The sequence below is a fragment of the Empidonax traillii genome, unplaced genomic scaffold (genome assembly GCF_003031625.1).
Source record: "Empidonax traillii isolate 1590-97213 ecotype Southwest subspecies unplaced genomic scaffold, ASM303162v1 scaffold148:size1803964, whole genome shotgun sequence".
Lineage (NCBI taxonomy): Eukaryota > Metazoa > Chordata > Aves > Passeriformes > Tyrannidae > Empidonax > Empidonax traillii.
The window spans coordinates 873,999-893,516 of NW_020955341.1; the positions used below are offsets into that span (position 1 = coordinate 873,999).

General features: G+C 42.4%; 1 protein-coding gene across 1 annotated transcript; it reads left to right on the forward strand.

Moving 5' to 3' along the window:
- Positions 1 to 1,161: 1,161 nt before the first annotated feature.
- On the forward strand, positions 1,162 to 12,893 carry TMEM41B (transmembrane protein 41B). Its single transcript, XM_027884528.1, has 7 exons — positions 1,162 to 1,319; positions 3,100 to 3,217; positions 4,322 to 4,450; positions 6,147 to 6,240; positions 7,104 to 7,208; positions 9,135 to 9,273; positions 10,109 to 12,893. The coding sequence occupies exons 1-7, from the start codon at positions 1,241 to 1,243 to the stop codon at positions 10,276 to 10,278; spliced, it is 834 nt and encodes a 277-aa protein (XP_027740329.1). The 5' UTR covers positions 1,162 to 1,240; the 3' UTR covers positions 10,279 to 12,893.
- Positions 12,894 to 19,518: the final 6,625 nt, after the last annotated feature.

Genomic DNA, 19,518 nt, shown 5'->3' on the forward strand with positions numbered 1-19,518 from the left:
AAACACTGGGAAACAACCCTCTGGCTTTTCTGGGGGATTTCAAACCTTCTTACTGTCGGGGAAGAGACGTGAGGAAAATCCTGGGGCTTGCTGGAGTTTTCCTTCTTGACAGAAAAGAAGCTTTCTTTAAAAAAAGAGATGAACAAACCGACTTGAAAACCTAAAAGCCTAACTGTGAGAATCAAACAAGGTTATTCCTTTTCCTCAAAGCCCAGCAACTGTCCCAGCGCCAGAGTCGGAGCCGCCCAGGGGCTCTCGCTTCCCGCTCTCTGAGGGGAGCTCCAGCTCCCGCTCGCAGGTGTAATTTTAAAAACATTACCGAGGGAAAACAAGCTCCCAGACGGATTTTTCCCAATGCCTTCTGGCACGATCGGCGCTGGAGCGAGTCCAGAGAAGGGCAACAGAGCTGGTGAAGGATCTGGAGCACACGTCCTGCGAGGAGCGGCTGAGGGAGCCGGGGGTGTTTGGCCGGGAGTAAAGGAGGCTGAGGGGAGACCTTATTGCTCTATACGAATCCCTGGTTGTAGCCAGGTTTGGATCGGCCTCTTCTACCAGGCAGCTAGTGACAGGACGAGAGGACATAACCTCCAGTTGTGCCACGGGAACATCATGTTGAACATCAGGAGGAATTTCTTCAGAGAAGGGGTAATCAGACATTGGAACGGGCTGCTCAGGGCAGGCGGTGGAGTCACCATCCTTGGAGGTGTTTAAGGAAAGACTGGACGTGGCACTTAGTGCCATAGTGTAGTTGACAGGATGGTGATCAGTCAGAGGTTGGAGTCGGTGATCTCAGAGGCGTTTTCCATCCTAATTGATTCTGTGATTTATGGGACTTAAGTGCAGCCTGAGCCGCCCGCACCGTAATTACAACTATTGAGCGCACCCAGTTACCGTATATACCCACACGGGCACTCCCACAAGGCGGAGTTACCGTAATTACCGCCACTAGACCGCCACGGCATTTCAAGGACGTGAAGCCCAACACGTGCTCCCGTATCTCACAGCAAGGCCGTAATGCCCCGAGAAAGGCGCATGCGCCGTACGGCGACGGGGGCGGGAGCGCGGCCGCGACCCGGTGGGGTGAGGAGAGGAGAGGAGGAGCGGCCGGTCCCGCCTCCCGCTGCTCCTCCTGCCCGCGGCTCACCCTGCGGCCCGTCCCGCCTCCTGCTCCCCGCGGCTCCCGGTGCCGCCGAGGCCTGCCCCGGTGCTGACTGGCCGGGCCGCGGGGTGTCGCGGAGCCATGGCGCAGCGGAGGGCGGCGGAGCGCGGGCCTTGCCAGGCGGCGGAGAGCGCCAGGCACCAGCGGCAGCTTCTGGAAGGTGCCGGGGGCTCGGGACGGCGGGAGCGGCGGTGACCTCGCCCTGGCAGCGGGACGGGGACGGGCCCGGGCCCCAGTGCGGCTCTCGGTGCCCGTCGGTGCCCGTCGGTGCCCGGGCACGGCCCCGTCCCGCGCGGGCTCTGGGGCGGGAGGGCGGGCGCGGCCCCTCGCGGTGCCTGTGGGGTGAGGCGGGTCTTGCCCCGCGGGTGCTGGGATGGGGCACCAGCCCCTTTGCCTCCTCCCCTGCGTGAGGGAACACGCGTGGGTTTGTATGTGTGTGTTACTCCACAACTGGAACGGCTGAAGTACAGAAAGTGGAAGTGGCAGAAAGCACAGTTGGCTGTGTTTTCCTTTTTTCGCCAAGTTGCTTATTTATTTATTTACTTGTTTATTTTGCTCCTTGGAGAAGGTCGTGTCAGAATAAGCACAGTCGCAGCGCACTGGAACAGGCTGCCCAGAGGGGCTGTGGAGTCTCCCTCGTTGGAGATGCTCAAGAGCTCTCTGGACGCCACCCTGTGCCATGTGCTCCGGGATGACCCTGCCTGAGCAGGCAGGTTGGACCAGGTGACCCCCTGTGGTCCCTTCCAGTCTGACCCATTCTGGGATTCTCTGTACGTGGTTCATGGATGCTGCCTTTGGCCTCGGCTGACTCTGTGCACACCTGTGGGATCACACTGACCCAGCGCGCACCTGCAGGGTTGTGCTGACCTCAGACCTTAAAAACCTTAAGGCCCATACAGTTACCAGCTCGCCCAGCCGGCTCTGTGGGTTTCATCATGCTCTTTCTGCGTTTCACAACAGCGAGGTGTCAGCTTGACCCTTTTGAGTGTTGTGTGTTGGCATTGTGGTCGTGCCAGTGAGGAAAACCGGTCTTGGCTCTTTGTGTGCTGTTCAGGTGACCCTTGGTGCGAAGCTGTTCAACCCTCAAAGTGCCCGAGGAGAGAGTTTTTTAATACCCATACACACCCTAGAGTGGGTGCAGAGGGTTCTTAATGTTTATTTCAGTTTAAAATTCTTCATATGTATAGCTGCATTTGTTTTAAACAGTGTATTGCACATAGGTGGTCATTTTAATAAAAATCAAGAGTACAGGACTAAAATGTAATTGTGTCACTTATGGTACTCCCATTGCTTCCCTTACACAAGAATTTAAAGGCTAATAAAAATTTATACAGACATATACAAGGAAAGAGTTTTTCTATATAATTCCCAAGTCTAGGAATCGTAATCTTTGTATTGCAGGCTGGTATGTGTGTGTTTACATGTTTCCTCCTGATGAGTGTGTATCACCTAACTGGCCAGTGGCTGTGCCTGGTAGCTTTTCATTGGAGAGGAAAAAAACTCCCAGATCTGTTAATGAGCAGGTTTCAAAGTTGTGTTGTACATACTGAAAATTTAATTTAAGTTAAATCTCTACTTAATTAGACTGGCAGAAGATTTCTGGCAAAAAGGAAAAATATGTATGGCTTATGTCATTTTGCTCCATTTTTCTCTTTAGAAATGTGTTTATTAATTGATGCTTAAATTAATATGGATCACAGAAGTTGACTTCTATGGGATGTTTGCCAGTGTAAGAATTTGTTTGAAAGCTTTTGGGGAATGTGAGCTATGTATGTTACTGAAAGCATTTGTGGGAATATTATGCCCACGGAGGGATTACTTTTAATATTCCCTTAAAGTGTAAGTTTGAAACCTGTTGTAAGATGTGAGGGATTGCTTTTTGTTGTTTTGTTTTGGTAGTGGTGGGTTTTTTTCTAACTTTTTTTTATGTTTAATTTCAGGGAAAGCTCTTGCAGAAGGTGGATCGGCTCGGACATCACTTCTTATTTTGGTCTCCATATTCTTATCAGCTGCTTTCCTTATGTTCCTGGTATATAAAAATTTCCCACAACTTAGTGAGTAAGTGTGTCAGGAAATACTAATTTCTTAATGTGTTTGATTTTCAGTATCAAATTTTAGAGAAGCCTGCATGGAGTTAAGTGAATTTTACTCACATGGGTTAATTATAGACATAACTTAAAATAAATTAGAGTTTATAACTTAGAATGTCAGGATATAGAGCTTAATACTGAAATACTGACCAGTAGGATGTGTGTAAAGAGAGCTGTAGGTTACCTGGGGTTCTGTTGCACAGCTGTGATACTGTGAAGTGTTACCTCCATCACATTAGCAGTGTTAATTGACTGTGTTCTTAGCCTTCTTCAGCTGAGAGCCAAAATGCATTTGGTTAGGGCTGGGTTCACTTTAAAATTCCTTGTACACTGGTAAAACTAGAAGCTGGCACCAAAAGGGGAAATCCTTCTTAGCTAAGCTTCATGTTCTCTTTTTCTCCTTTTGTGTCACCTACTCCTTGTGTTGGAAAGGTAGGCAGGTTGACAGGATGGAAGCCTGCTTGCCTGAGAACTTTCTTTTCCCCTTTAGTAGTTAGTTTTATATCTGGTTAAGTTGCTCAGCAAGTTCAGTTTGCAACATCCCAATCCTTAAGTCTGATATGGAGGGAGCGAAGACACTCAACTGTGCTGCCCAGGGTTTAAGGTGTGACACGAGATTTTGCCCTGAAAGCTTTATTTATTTGTGAGGTGAAGTTCTGCCTCTCTCGCTGCACTTCAAATGTTCTGACCCCAGCACTGAGGCAGCTATGTTTGGTTTTGGCTGAAATGTTGAGTGCTTTCAGTTGCCAAGGTTTGGTTTGCGTAATTATTTCTTTTTGATCAGTACTTGGTAAGAAAAAGAATCCTAGAAAAGAAGCAGATGATTGTATTGAATTAAAAAAAAGGGGTTGCAAATATCTAAAATTGGGGATTTTCTAATATAAACAGAACTGTAAATAATAAGTGTTCATCTGAGAACATTATCAAAGCAATAATAATGGTTGGTTTGTTGAGGCTATAGTTTACTGATGAAGTGTATCTAATTATCTCTGTTTTCAACAAGTAATTGTATTGTACTGTTTGGTTATATTTCCATTATTCCTGCTTTTTTTTTTTTTTTTTTCCTCTTCAGAGAAGAAAGAGAATGTATAAAAGTTCCTAGAGATATGGATGATGCAAAGGCCTTGGGAAAAGTCCTGTCCAAATATAAGGACACGTTTTATGTTCAAGTGTTAGTGGCTTATTTTGCCACATACGTTTTGTATCCTTTTTCTGACATAAAGGGCAGTTTTGATGTAGCCATACTTCTCTGAAACACTAAATGAAAAATACAAATTTATAAATTCTTGATCACGGATGAAAAAGTTCAATGTACCTGGGAGTGTTTATGAATAGACACAAATATTTTAAAATCTTTGAACTTAAAAACTTTTATTGACTGTTCCAGTATAGTTTTAGGACTATAAGAAATGGTTGTGTAGAAAGAAATTGATGTATGCATATATGTAAATACTGTTGGGGATGCAGCTTCACCTTTACTGTGTCTGGTACGGACAGTATTTTTATCTGTGGTATTAGGCTGGGTCTCATTTTAGTGCTATGTGAACTTTATAAATTGCAAACTGAATTTTGAGTTACAAATTACTGTGATTCTATAAGAGAACTGAGACTGTTGCACTCTTTTTCCTTGAGACATTCAAAAGTGCTATATGAGGATAATTTGCAGAGTATTTAACAGCATTTCTGAAGGAAAGTGCTTTGAGCCATCTTTCGTCTCTGCAGTGCCCACATTCGGAAAACCAAATCTCTGTTTCCTTTTAGAGGGAGCTGGATTTCTGAAGTACTTTCTGTCCAGGGGGACACAAAGGCTACCTGTGTTCTGTGTCAACTTCTTTTTCCTGAGTGCTGAATATATTAATTAATCATTAAACACACTCTTAACTGGAACACTTAACTAAAGGTTAATAACTTAAAAAGCTGTGTAAGAGGTTTGTTTCAGTTTTCATGCAGAAGGCTTTCATAACCCAGAAAAGTGAGCACTGAACGTGCCATCAGTGATTATCTTTATCTTTTAAAGTGTATTTCACCAATAATAGGTTTAGGAAGAAAATTAAAATGTTAGTTTATATATTAACAAGAAGTAGAATAGAATTGGCTGTTTATTGGGCTACTGTAGCAGCTGATGTGACGACATTCACTGTCTCAGCAGTAGACTGTGATCCACTGACAGGCGTGTTCCAGTTATCTCCGAACCTTGACACTTGCTTAGCAGAAGCTGTACTGATTGTAATGGACTTAGGATGATTATTTGGCTTTTTATTATTTAGGCCAATTCAACTCAGATAAAGTAGTGTGCAGAGGGTTTTTTGCTTTAACTTTTCTATCCAAAGTGGGCAATACTTCATAGTCTCAAGTGTGCCCAACAAGCCTTAAGCTCAACAGCCTATTTGGTTATACTGCAGAAACTTCATTGTTGCCTTTTTGAAAACTGTGACTGAAATTGGTGATCATGTACTGTGATTAGACATTACACCATGCCTACCTGCAAGGAAGCAGCTGCCTTCATACATTTCAGTCTTCCATGAAACTTGTAGTTATGGGCTTGGACAGTCCTGTGAACTTGTCAGAGTGAATATCTGCAACCGCGTATCTGTAGTCAACAACGTAAAATCAGAAGAATGTGTTTCCTGGAAGTCCCAATAAATCCCCAGTGTCAGTTGTAGCACAGATGGAGAGAAAAATATAGTCAGCTTTTATGTAGTGACTTAGTTTTTGTTTATATAATGATGAATCTACCCCTTGTTGCTCTGTGCTTGAGCTTCTTGTGCTACTCCACAAATGTATGTTGAAGTAAGGATCTGTTTATCAAAACTGTAACATGTATCTTGAATGCTTGGAAAATTAAGAAGCAGGTAGCTTTTTAACAATGTTTTTCTCCTTGACAAAGATGCATCCAGCTTGCAAACATTTGCTATTCCTGGGTCTATATTCCTCAGTATCCTGTCAGGGTTTCTTTACCCCTTTCCGCTGGCCTTATTTCTTGTTTGTTTGGTAAGTATGGAAGATAGCTTGTGAGGGCATGTATTTCTATCTCTTGGGAATACAGCCAAGCATGTGAGCAGCTTCCTGTTGGAAACGATCAGAGTCTGAGCAAAACAGGGATATACTTGAGTTTCTGGTGAACAAATGAGTTCTCTTTTAGCTTGCCTGTGAAAACGGTGTTACCCATAAAATTCACTGTAGCATGGGGTGAAGATCCAAAACACTAAGCTGTTTCTCCAAGTTTTCTTAATAACCAAGGCATTGGAGTGTGAATCAGCCAGAGTTTCCTTTACTCCAAATTTGTTTAGCATCTGCCAGAACCCAGTTGTAATTTCAGAACACAATTACTGTGGTTTTATTATTGCACTGTGAAATGCATCTGTTTTTTAAATTTAAATGGCTTAAATGTGCAAGAAGCTTAATTTAACAATGTGTGTTACTGACAAGCTTCAAAAAAGATGTGCAAAAGATGCAGCTGTGCATTACTGTGCACACAGTAATGTGCCTTAGTATTGAGATGAGTGATTGACTAGATAGGGAGGGCCATGTGGCTGAATTTTCAAGTTTGAATCTCTTTAATGCCATTGTGCCCCTTATCTGCAAAGCTTTTACTGTTCAAAATCGTAAAATTGCAGAAGCACTCAGTGTAAACTGATAGATAATCAAAGTTGTCTACTTGGAATGTTAAGATTGATCTAAATGCCTTTGGAAATAAGGGAACTGTTTTGGCTCAACAGCATTCTTAGGGAGCACGTACATTCTGATGGAGGGCTGCATGGAAACAGGCTCTAGCCCCCTGGTGTAGTTATTAGGGATACAAGGCTGAGATCAATTAGAGTTTCTGCTCATTTGTTGTCTCTTCTTTTTTTCAGTGCTCAGGACTTGGAGCTTCATTTTGCTATATGCTTTCATACCTAGTGGGGCGTCCTGTTGTATACAGATATTTAACAGAAAAAGCAGTGAAATGGTCAGAACAGGTAAGGCTCCTCGAGGTGCTGGAGTTTGATATAAAATGTATAATGGAATAGCATGGAAATCTTGGAGGGCTTGTGCACATGTATCTAATTATAAAGAAGGGATTCTGATGCAACTCAGAGTATGTAGTTACTTTCTCTGTGTGTTTTTAAACAGTGGGGAGTATTCCTGATTTTATGGTATTTCCCATGAGAAAGTTGTTCTTACCTAGGAAGAGTTTTTAATTGACCACCCTCTGTTTTAGCTGGTGTCAATAGGAAACCTCTCCAGTTTCAGGTAGTGCCAAGTAATTGCTCTATCCATCAGGACTAATGAAAGCTGGGCTTGTGTTTTTGTAGGGAAGGAGAACCTGTAGCTGTATGTCTGATTGCAAAACCTTAATTTGAAGATGTTATTGTAGCTGGAGCATGTAGAAACTTTGTTGCATTATCTAGTAACATTATTTGCAGCAAGCCTTAATTGTGAGAGGAAGCTAAAGGTTTTGAAATACAGTGTGTGATTTGTACTTGACCTTTTGTCTCTTTCTTTGATACTCTTAAACATGTTCAAACAAATTTTTTTTCTTTTTTTTTTTTTTTTTTCTTTTTTGGAAGCATGAAGCACAACTTACTACTGTACTCTGTTCAGGATTTTTTGAATCACATAAGAATACTTTAAACTTGTCCTCATTAGATAAGATATGGAGCTGTGTCTGCCGCAATTGACCTCAATAAATAATACAATAGTGTTTTGACTCTTGACCCAAGTTTCAGAATTTTAAGATCAAGATTATATTGCAGTATAATCTTGAGGCCACTCTGAGTAGCAAATGGTTCCTATTTCCATTAGTAGAAGTGAATATGATTTTAAATTACATGTGCAGCTCGTATCTCACTGTTTCCAGGTTAATAGGACTGTATCATCCTTGCATATTGAGGGCTAAGCGATTTTATGTGCAGCATTAATCAATATTTAAATATTTGTCCTTCAATAATGTTTAAAAATCCCACAGTGTTATTACTGAACAATAGCAGGTGTCCTGATTTTGGTGTTACAGTTAAATCTAAATTTGGCTAAAGCTGAAAAACAGGGTTGTGACTGGGGTGAGTTGCTATGTGAGATTTCAGATGGAATTGCAATCAGACCAGGTTTGATTTCCCCTGTTAGGGGCCAGATGACCATGTTTGGGCTTAAGCTTAGTGAGGGTCTGCCAGGGTAGGCCAGAAGTGGAGGATGCTTTGCTATCCTGGTAACTTGGTTTGAGGTTACACTACTTGTTTAAAAGAGCTGATTTGCTAAAGCCAGGCTGGCAGAAGAGGCCTTGTTGTAGCACTGGTGTAAGGAGCTGGGCTACACCTGAGTTGGAGCTGTTGTCCTTGCTCCTGGGTAATGCTGGGTGTTGGAACACACGGGCAGACAGGCTTTGCAGCTCTGCTGGCAGCACAGTTGAACCTGATGAAGTTCAGAGCCATGACCTGGGTAAGCTTCGAGTGGGGAATATAGCTCAATTTCAAGTTGGGTCGTGAGTTAGGATGGAATGGGTTGAGGAACAAACTTCATTGGTAATTCCTGCACAAGCTTTAGGAATGGAGTGACAGGCTGGCTGGGTTGGTTGGGCTACAGTTGGGCAGAGGGAGCTGTGCTGAATTGGGTAAGGCCTGCTGCTGCCTCTCATGACTCGCTTGCTGCTTGAGTTGAGTGACTGAGACACATCACCACCGTGCTCTGCCACAGACAGCTATTTCCAGACTGATTGGAGTGCTGTTTACAGGTGATTCAGTGGTGACTCTTCCCCTCATACATTGTTTAATTGCTTTTTATGTTTGCAACTTGTCAATGTGTACAAAAGATAGGACCCCCCCAACAAACCTCTGGTAGTGAAATTGTTTTGTATTTTCAAGGCAGGAATTTTTTTTACTAATGATTTTGTTGTTGTTTTTGTTTTGCAGGTTGAACGACACAGAGAGCACCTCATTAACTACATAATATTTTTGAGAATAACACCTTTTCTTCCCAATTGGTTTATCAATATAACGTCTCCTGTAATCAACGTGCCATTGAAAGTGTTTTTCATTGGCACTTTCCTGGGTAAGAATTGTGGCTCGTGAGCCACAGTTTGGGGTGGCCAGAAGAAGGGGCACGATTGGCCTCTCCCTGTATGTGTTACTCAGCTGAGATCACACCTACCAGATAGCTGAAAGATTCCACAAGAATGTTGTTTCTATGTGTGGAGCTTATGGCATCAAAACATTTTAGTAGTCAGGACTGTTCTGATGTCCTGGATGAGAGGTAACGAGCCCAGGCCTAATTACTTGCCTAAGGAAATGTACATTATATGAACACTTTAATAGTAACTTTTTGTTCTGCCCCATGACTGTAATACTTGAGAACAATTACATACTCCTATTTTGGGCTCAGCATAGTTGTGTGAAGATGTATATGGTGAAGCATTGTTTCTCACCTTCCCACTCCATGTTGTCCATTAAAACATGTCTTCTGAGGAGTGAATTAATAATTTAATTAATGTAGTACTAGACACTTTAGGGTTTTTAATTGGCATATTTTTGCAAACACTTTTTAATCTGGTGAGGAAGCAATCCATGTTTTGCCTTTATGAACTTAAATAAAATCAGTTTGTAAATAGACAACCTGCAATCTGCAGAGTCTAAAGAGCGGAGATGACTTTCTTAGACTTGGGTTTGAGTTTGCTTTAAGAAATATTAAGAATGGTGTAAACCCAGTTCTTTTGATAAGGGTTTTTTGTCTTTGAATTCTGTATTTACAGCTCTCTTAAAAAAAAAAATAAAAGGAAAAAAGTACAAGGTGACAAAATCACTAACTTTTGGTGTTAGAAGTTGGATGACTAATTTATGGGGGTTTTTTTACCCTAACAAGTTGTTTTTTCATCCTTTCCCCTCTCCAGGTGTTGCACCACCGTCTTTTGTAGCCATTAAGGCAGGAACAACGCTGTACCAGCTCACAACAGCAGGGGAAGCTGTTTCCTGGAACTCTGTTTTTGTTCTCATGTTTCTAGCCATCCTCTCCATCCTACCAGCTCTCTTCCAGAAGAAACTGAAACAGAAGTTTGAATAAAGATCAAACTGGACCACAATTTCCCATACTTCATCTCAGGATCAGCACTTCTGATATTTGTATATTTGCTTTTCTATTGGATCTTAAGCAATTAAAGGGGAGGCTTGTAATTGATAAGAATGTCTTTAAATGAACACATGGCCTTGAACTGAAGGAACTGTGTTCAGAAATGTACTGCATATAGTTTTGTAACCAAACCATCAGTGTTTTACTTCAGGAGGGGGTGTGTGTGTGTGGCTCTCAGGATGAGGGAAGTGAAAACATAGATGTAACATCTTGCTCTAGTTATATGCAGAGCAAAAACTGTAATGTGCTGATGCTTTCTAACACTTGCAGGAAGAAAACCTTAATTACCCAGTCCAACTCTGTAACATCCTCTGTAGGCTTGCATGTGATCTGGTCTGAGAGCGTTTCTCACTAACAATATTTCCCTTCTTTTTTGCCTTTGGGAGTTTCAAAATAACAATATAAGAACGGTGCTCAATCAGAAACAAAGATTCTTTGCAGTACTTTAACTACAATGTTATTCTCATCCTGTTTGTTTACTTCTATTTATTAGTGCTGTGTGGAATTAAATACTTGAACCTACATCTTCTTTACTAACTGGATTAACAAGGTGAAGTGTCACATCATTCCCTCATGTCCTCTGTTAAGTTTTATTCTGGGAGAGGATATAGGAAGGGAGAGAGCAGCTTAGAATTTTTATCTTGGCGGGCTGATGATTCTTAAGTTCTAATTCTAATTTTTTCATGTTGATTATTTTGCCAATATTTCACTTGCATAGATTTATCCTGCCAATTTAAAGTGATCGTAGGGTTATATAAAACTTTCAGTTCTCAAGTGATTTAAAAATGCTTAAGCAGTATAATATTACCATTTCTCAAGCAATATGTAAAGAGTATAAAATTCTTCATTGCAGCTTGATTAGCTAGAAGAAATGTCAGGTACACAAACTGGTGCAGTTCCTGTTTGGTAGCTGATCCCAAATAATGTTCAAAGCACCGTGTGACAGCAGGCTCTTGTGTGGGTGTAGATAAAAATGAAAGGAGGGTTCCATTGTCTGCTAACTCAGTAACTGGCAATGGGCAACCAGCTCTGGTTCACCTTCAGGAGAAATATGTCTAAGGTATATGATACCTCTCCCTGTGTGCTTCCAGCTGTTGTAGTTTGTTGTATTGTCAGTGGAATCCCATAAAACGAGGCCCTGACCAGTGAGGAACTGGGGAGTGCACTGAAGTTTTACCCCACTGAAACCAGTGCTGTGGACATCCTTTATGTTGGTGCCCCTGCAGTGTCTTGCTGAAATGGGAGTCAACACATCAGCATGTGCTCCAGTTCCAGGGTTTGTCTGTGTCCTCATGTTAACTCATGATCATATCATAGATCTTTGAGATGTAAGAGAACAGTTCCATAAATGTGATAATGTAAAAGGTACTGGTACCTTTAAATGGGTTTATTAATTTTGTAACATAATGTTAATTGACTCTTTCATCACAGTATTACCTGTAAATATATAGTAAATACTATCGATACACTATTTGTCTTTTATTTAAATATGGGCTGCACAGTAAATGGTATTTTTTACCTAAGGAATTCATATCAGTTCTGTTTGAAAATTTATTGTAAGATCATTCAGCTTTAGCAATTATTTTGTTATATAGAATTTACTCTTAAAGTGTACTTTGGCATTTAAAACTGAACAGTGATTACTTTTATTGCTGCTGTTCTAATCTCCAGAGTTCTTCTACCTAAGGGATTTATTCCATAGTAGACCTGAGTGTGAATTTAGCTGTGTGAGGAAGTATCCCCTGGACTACTGAGTATGAAGCTGCTGTAGATTTACAGCCTACTTTTCTGCATAGTTAATTTTTCATGCAGATGAACTCTCAGAATAAATTACCTACTACTTACTGTCCAGTGGCTTTTGTCTAAATTCCTGGTCAATAACAGATGCTGCTGTAAAATCCTTTCTATGCTGTGTAAAGCCAATGTTTTAGTGGAACCTTGACACTAAAGAAGGAACTGAGCTATGTTTCAATCTAACTATGCTATCACTTGATTTTTCACGGAGTTCTGTTTCACTGTGTAGATGGGATCAGGCTTTGTTACTCAAAACCTGAGTTTGAGCCATAAGACTGGGTTCCCATCACAATGACTTAAAAGCCTTAAAACCTTAAAAAGGTTGGAAATAAGGTTCTTTCTTTTTTCAAAACCTTAGCATTTTTTTAATCTGTCCCTTCCATGTTTATCTTCAGCTTCCAACAGCCTGAAGTGGTTTCCTACCCCATGAAGACTTCTGAAGGTTGTGAAGAGTAAGGCCTTGTGAAAAGGCAAAGAAAAGCACTGTGCTGTGGAATACTGTACTAGCCTAGTCTTTCCTGTAGGGAAGCCAGCAAGTGATCCAAGAGATAGCCATAACATTTTGACAGAAAAACAGTGGCTACCATGAAACTTACCAGGAAATCAGAAAGATGTAGCTTTGGTTTTTAATCGCAAGGGATTTTGAGCTGTTAGGTGACCTGTTTATCTTCTGGAATTTTTTGTGATACCTGCATGACATCATTACTAAGTGTCTCTTGGTATTTGATAATAAAGCTATTATATAAAATATGAAACACTGTATTTTTTGAGTATCATGAAGCATGCTGAACTTCCCACTAAGTTAATTTTTTGTTAACCTGTTTAAAAGGGGTGTGTTCTTCCTAAATGGTATTTTTAATGACTGATTAAAAATGAAACTGAGCTGATAACATCTGTAAATGAGATCAATTCTGTTTCTCCCTTTATTTCAAAATAAGTATTCTCCCTTTATTTCAAAATAAGTAGGTAAACTTGACTTCCTTTCCTCTCTCAAATTGATTTCTTATATACAACAGTAAATCTGAAAAGTCCTTCTAGTTAGCACTGGAAGGCAACTGGATATAATTTGTTTTATGTCCTCAAATAAAACTATTTGCATAATTTGCTTTTTTTTTTTATTTGCTTTAATCCCTGATGGAAGGCCCCTGTGCCAGACTTATTTCAGCTTCCTTCACCTTCCCTTAATATTCTGTCAAGTCCAGTTTAAGAAATGCTTTTTCCCCCCTTGTCTTGAAAGGGTAAGACAGAAGAAGTAAAAATTTAAAAATGAGAAATCTTTCTTTAAAATGCTACTGCATGATGCTGTTACGCAAAGTCAAAACATGTTTTTTGTTTTTAGGTAACTGAAGATTTTTATGTGTTGTTCCTGAGAATTTTCTGTCCTAACCCAATTTTATTGCAGTAACTAAAATGCAGTGTGGATTGCTCCCTTTGAGGGATGCTGCCTGCCTCACACTGCAGTTTACTCTGGATGAAGCTGAACAAGCAGCAGAATCCACTCAGCCAGGTACCTGATTGAGGACTCAAACACCCAGAAGCTCCTGCAGGTATACTCTTAATTGTAAGGACTAACTGTTAGAGAAGCTTTTGTGAGAGCTGTTGATACAAGATTGAAATTCATACCTCTAGTTTTGCACTGGAAATATAGTAGAAAGGAACAAACCAGGATTTCTTTAGGTTTTTAGTCACATTTTTTCTTTTATCCAAGTGGTAACAGTGTAGTAATAACTCGGAGCAGTGGGAGCTAAAGCACTAAGAGTCAGACATTTAGTCAAACTCCCACTCAGAATCCTTAGGCACAGTGAACAGATCCTGTCCCAGAAGTGCTTGTCCATTCCTTGGCACCCACTACAGAACCAGTGTCAGAAAGAAGTCAAACCATCCCTCAAATACTTAATGAACTACTTTTCATAATGTGGGACAGTCTCTTGCACGATTACAAAATTGGGGATATTTTTTTTCCTCCCAGGAGACTGAAATGACAAAAAACTTTCCTTCTATGATAAGTAGTGTAAAGTTTGTGTGTTTCAGTATCACAGTATTAAGAAGGAAATGAAAAAAAGTTGTGACAGGAGAGCAGGATCCAGAGTGAGTTTTGCAAAAGTTACTCGGACTATTTATATGACCAACTGATGTCTTGCAATGACAGACAGTTGTAATTCTCAGGTGGTGGCTTTATAGCTCCAGGTCACCTAAACTGAAAGATGTTATGGCCTTTTAATAATGTCAATTAATATATGTAAGAGCATAATATGTTTACTAACGTAACTCCCAGTTCTTAAAAATACTCCACTTAGTGTAATAATTCACATTTCCTTGTTTTATAGAACACAAGGAAGAATCTGGGTTTGGTTTACAAGAGCTAATTCAGTGACTGGTGTATATATGAGAAGCCTCATAAAAGCTCCTTTCTGTAGATAGTCTTCCAGACACAGAGAATTCTGCTCATGTACAGGTGTAGGACTTCAGTGATCTCTTCATAGCCTTGAAAGGTTCATAGGCTCTGGAGAGGGGTGGGAGTGCTGCAGTGGGAAATAGTTTTTAAAATCTGCCTTGTAATTAAGATCCAATGTTACAGTCATAACTCTTGATTTTTCTTTTACAACCTAGCCCCGAGCAGTTGTATCCAAAACCTGGAATTTGCAATGTTTACTGTATTTGGAGGAATTCCATGTCATGAAGAAGTATTTTGAGCAGATCACTAAATCATTCTTATGTTTGACTCTTTGTTCTGCGTTAAACTAATTTCTCATGACTGAGAATTACAAACTCCCAGTCAACCCAGAACTTGTGCAGGATTTGCTTTTCCAGCTGGATTCCTATATGTCTATGCAGCCTGATGGGATTCATCCAAGAATGGTCATCGAGAGAGCTCTCAATGATTTCTGAATGGTCTTGGAAATCTGCAGAGGTCCCAGTTGACTGGAAGCTGGCTAACGTTGCCTCAGTATTCAAGAAGGATGACCATGGAAACTACAGGCCTGTCATTCTTACTTCAGTGACTGGTATGGAGAAGATTACTCTGGGAGTTACTGAAAAACACCTGGAGAACAACGTGGTCATTGGTCACAGCCAAAATGGCTTCATAAGGGGAAAGTCCTGCTTGTTGAACCTGATTTCCTTTTATGACAAGATAACCCACCTAGCTGACCAAGGGAGAAGCCAGTTGATGTAATCTTTTTGGATTTCAATAAAGCTTTTGTTACTGTCTCTCACAGGATCCTTCTGGGCAAAATGTCCAGCCCACAACTGGATAAACACATCGTGTGGTGGGTGAACAATTGGCTCATGGGCCGAGCACAGAGGGTAACAGTGCATGGGGTGACATCAGACTGGTGACCCGTCACTAGTGGGGTTCCACAGGGCTCTGTCTTGGGCCCTGTGCTCTTCAACATCTTCATCAAGGACTTGGGCACAGGACTGGAAGGGATACTGAGCAAGTTTGCAGAGGACACTAAACTGGGAGGAGCTTTGACTCCCTCGAAGGCAGGGAGGCCCTGCAGAGAGACCTCGACAAATGAGAGGACTGGGCAATCACCAACCACAGGAAGTTCAACAAGGGAAAGTGCTGGATTCTGCACCTGGGATGGGGCAACCCTGGATGTACAGACAGACTGGGGAATGAGAGGCTGGAGAGCAGTGCTGCAAAAAGGGACCTGGAGGGGTCCTGGTTGTTGGCAAACTGAGTATCAGTCAGTAGTGTGGGCTCTGGGACAATGCTGCTTGGGAGCATAAGAAGTGTTAAATGCCTTGAAGTGACAGCTGTGCTCTGATCTGTGCCCTCATAGAGGTGATCCAGTGTGCAGGCTGTGTGCCAGAAGTCTGTTGTGTCCATGTCACACCAAATGCATGGTCAATGAGCAATCACAACCAGTTCTCAGTGCCCAGTTTTGCAGACTGGAGAGGACTGCTTTAATGGTAACAGTCACTGATTTTTTTCTTAAAGAATCCAGGGTAAATAACCTAATTAGAGTCATTAGAAGGTGCCTCATGCAGTCAGGACCCTGACAACTGCAGCAATCTGTTCGTGCTTTGAGCTCTATTACCTTTCCAAGCTTAGCTCATCTTGGGAAACAGTTGCCCCCCAAAAAAGGCGACACCCTATTTCAGCCTCTTTCAATTCTCTGAATGAAACTGTAATTTGCTGTTGTGGTTTCTTATTGTTCATTAAATAAACTCTTCTAATAATCATGACTGTGATTGCTGGCAAAGTAAATGTGATTTAACTGGCATGAGGAATAATCAAGACATCTTCGCATTAAGTTCCATCTTCACTATTTTAAAAAGACTTTTTTTCTCTTTGACTTAAGGCTTGAGCTTGAAAGTACCAGACTTTGCCACTGAAAACAGCAGCTGAATCAACATTGATAGTCTTGCCAAAGACAATGAATCTTTTAAATCACTTCCTATTTACTAAATGTCTTTATGATTCTCTGGCTAAAGAGTCACAGTTTCCACAAAATTCACCATTCCATAGATTTTTCTCAACATCATAAAGAAAACTTTGAAGAATTTGTAATGCAGTCTAGAGTGTTGTTGCCTTAGTCAAGGACACCTAAACCATTTGCAAAGTTTCCTGCTTTCAAGAATTGCCATATTTTTGTGTTTCCTGCAATGGGAACATTGCTCAAGATTAAAGATACTGGCCTTGGAATTACAAGTCACAGATGTTTGTGGTCACTAGGCAAGAGTATGTCAGAAAGTAAGTAATCAGGGATAAAAAAGATACAATAGAAAAGAGACAGTCATTGACAAAGTGGGAGGAGAGAGCTCTAGGTATTCAGGTAGAGCACTAGGTATTCTGGTGGATGCACAGATTTAAGAGTCTGTAAGTTGGCTGGGAACACAGAGAATTTATCTGATGAAGTATGAATGAGCCTTCCACAGCAAAAATGGCGGTGACTTTTATCTCTCTTGATTAACTAACCCTTTGTTGGTTCTGGTTCAGCAATTCCACTCATCTTGTCCCTTTCTTGTAGCAATTCTAAGCAAATCTGAGTTTCTTGGTCTAAAAGCATTTCTTGTCCCCTGTTGCATATCAAGGCACATAAGCATTTAAATATTGCTGCTCAGCAGTATCTCTGGTAATCTTCTGCTTACTTACTTACTAGTTCATCTAACTGTATGTTCTAAATCCTCTAAACACATGGTTATTGCTGAAACAGTTACAGTGCAGGTAAGAACAATTTTTTTTTTCCCCATTTTACTCTTTATTTGACAAAAAAAGTTTCTGCTGTTTCCCTAGACTTTCTTACAAGGCCTTCTGAGATTCTGGGATGTGACTTTTCTTTGTAAGGGTTAAACTACAGTTCAGGCTTACTCAAAAAAAGTTTACCATGTGCTCAGTATGCTGTCCTTTGCCACATCGAAAGCAGATTGAGAAGTAAAATGTGCAAAAAATGGCTAGAGAACATAGCAGAGTAAGAGCAACCAGATTTAGCAAGTTCTGTTCTCTGTTGTGTCTTCTGCACACCACCAGGCAGACTCAACATAAATCTAAGTGTGCTTATTATAGAGATAACTTGAGCCTTTCACTCTAATATTGCTCCTAGCCTGCCATCTTTAGTGAAATCTTTCCCTCAGGTTAACTAGTGGTTTAAAACTGAACTGTCAGTCAAATCTAACCAACGCTTTCATTCATTGATAACCAATTCAGTCTTAATCAAGTGACTACTGATAGCATCAGTGTTTCCTACAGTTGTTCCTGTTTCTCAGAAGGATGCCTCACTGGGCACAATGGTGGAAGAGCTTAGTTGTACTGCAAAAGGCTGTAAACCACTGGCAGTGAAGTCTTGCATGTGCTGCTGTCTCCAGTGCCCACAGAGAATGTGGTATGTCTTGGCAGTGAAAACTGAAATATGTGAGGGTTCTTATGCTTGGTAGAGTGTTAAGTTATACCGGTGTCTGATTAATTCAGCATTATGGATGCAACATTAACTACTTGGTCATAATCCTTAAAGTACACAAAGTTTTGATTTCTCCTCTTATAAGCCCTACAAGATAGGGAAGAATTCTGATGCAAATGCCACAAATAGAGAACTGAGAGAGGAGAGGAAGGGGAACTACTTACAGATCTAGTTTTAGAATAATGAGGCCATCCCAAGGGCCTCTATGATCAGTGGGAAGAACACTCTCAAGACGGACCCTGTGTGCATATTAGTAGTCCTTCGGCAGAATGGTTTGGGTCATTCTTCCTTTGGCTTGTCTTCCTTTCCATGCTGTGCCAGGGTGGGGAGTAGATTTCACACAGCTGTAGGAGCCCAACTGTTAAAAGAGATGTCTGTGATGTTAATCCAAACAGGAAAAAGAAAGCCCCCTTAAAACCAAACAATCCCCAAAGCACTTCCTCTGCACCCACCCTCTCTACCTGTGACTTGGGCCATTTCAGGGCAGGGCTGCTCCACAAAGCTGTGGAGTCATGACAGCCCTTGGGGAGAGGCAATGGGAAGCTGAAGGTGACGGGAGGACCCAAGCCCAGAGGTGCTTTCAGAGCACCACCACAATGACCTGTGCCATGAGCAAGTGGCCCCAGCAGCGCCTTCCTGTCCTCTGTGTCTGGTTCTGGGCTCCTCCGTATAGGAGAGTCGTGGGGCTCCTGGAGCGGGCCCAGTGAGGAGGCAACAATGTTGATCAAGGGACTGGAGAATCTCTCCTGTGAGGAAAGCCTGAGAGAATTGGGCCTGGACAGAATAGATCAGACTCAATGACCTCAGAGGTCTCTTCCAACCTAATTGATTCTGTGATTTTGTTCAGCCTTGAGGAGAGTGAGGGGGGGACCTCATCAATGTCTGTCAGTATCTGAAGGGAGGGTGCCACGAGGATGGACCAGGCCCTGACTGGTGGTGCTGAGCAACAGGAAGAGAGACAATGGGCAGAAACTGATGCACAGTTCCACCTGAACGTGAAGAAGAACTAAGTGACCGCGTGTTGGAGCAGGCTGCCCAGAGAGGGTGTGGAGTCTCCTTCACTGGAGGTATTCAGACACAATCCTGTGCTCTGGGATAGTCCTGCTTGAGCAGGGAGGCTGGAGCAGACGAGCCGCTGTGGCTCTGTGGGTGTGGAGGGGGCACAGCCCGTTCCGAGGCTCTCACTGTGTCAGAGCCGTGACCGCCCCCCCCCCCCCTCAGCCGCCCCTCAGACAGCCCCGGCGCGAGCAGCACCAGCAGCATGACGTCACCCCCGCGCGCAGGGCGCACGCGCGGCGTTGCGGCGCGCGGCCGGGCCGCCCCCCCGCGGCAGCGGCGGGGGCCGTTCCCACAATGCCGCGCGGCGCCGCCCGCCCCGCGCCGCCATGGAGGCGGCGGGAGCGGCTCCCGAGCCCGGCCCCGCTCCCGGCCGGCCCCGCTCCCGCTGAGCCCCGCGCTCCCCCCGGGAGGCAGC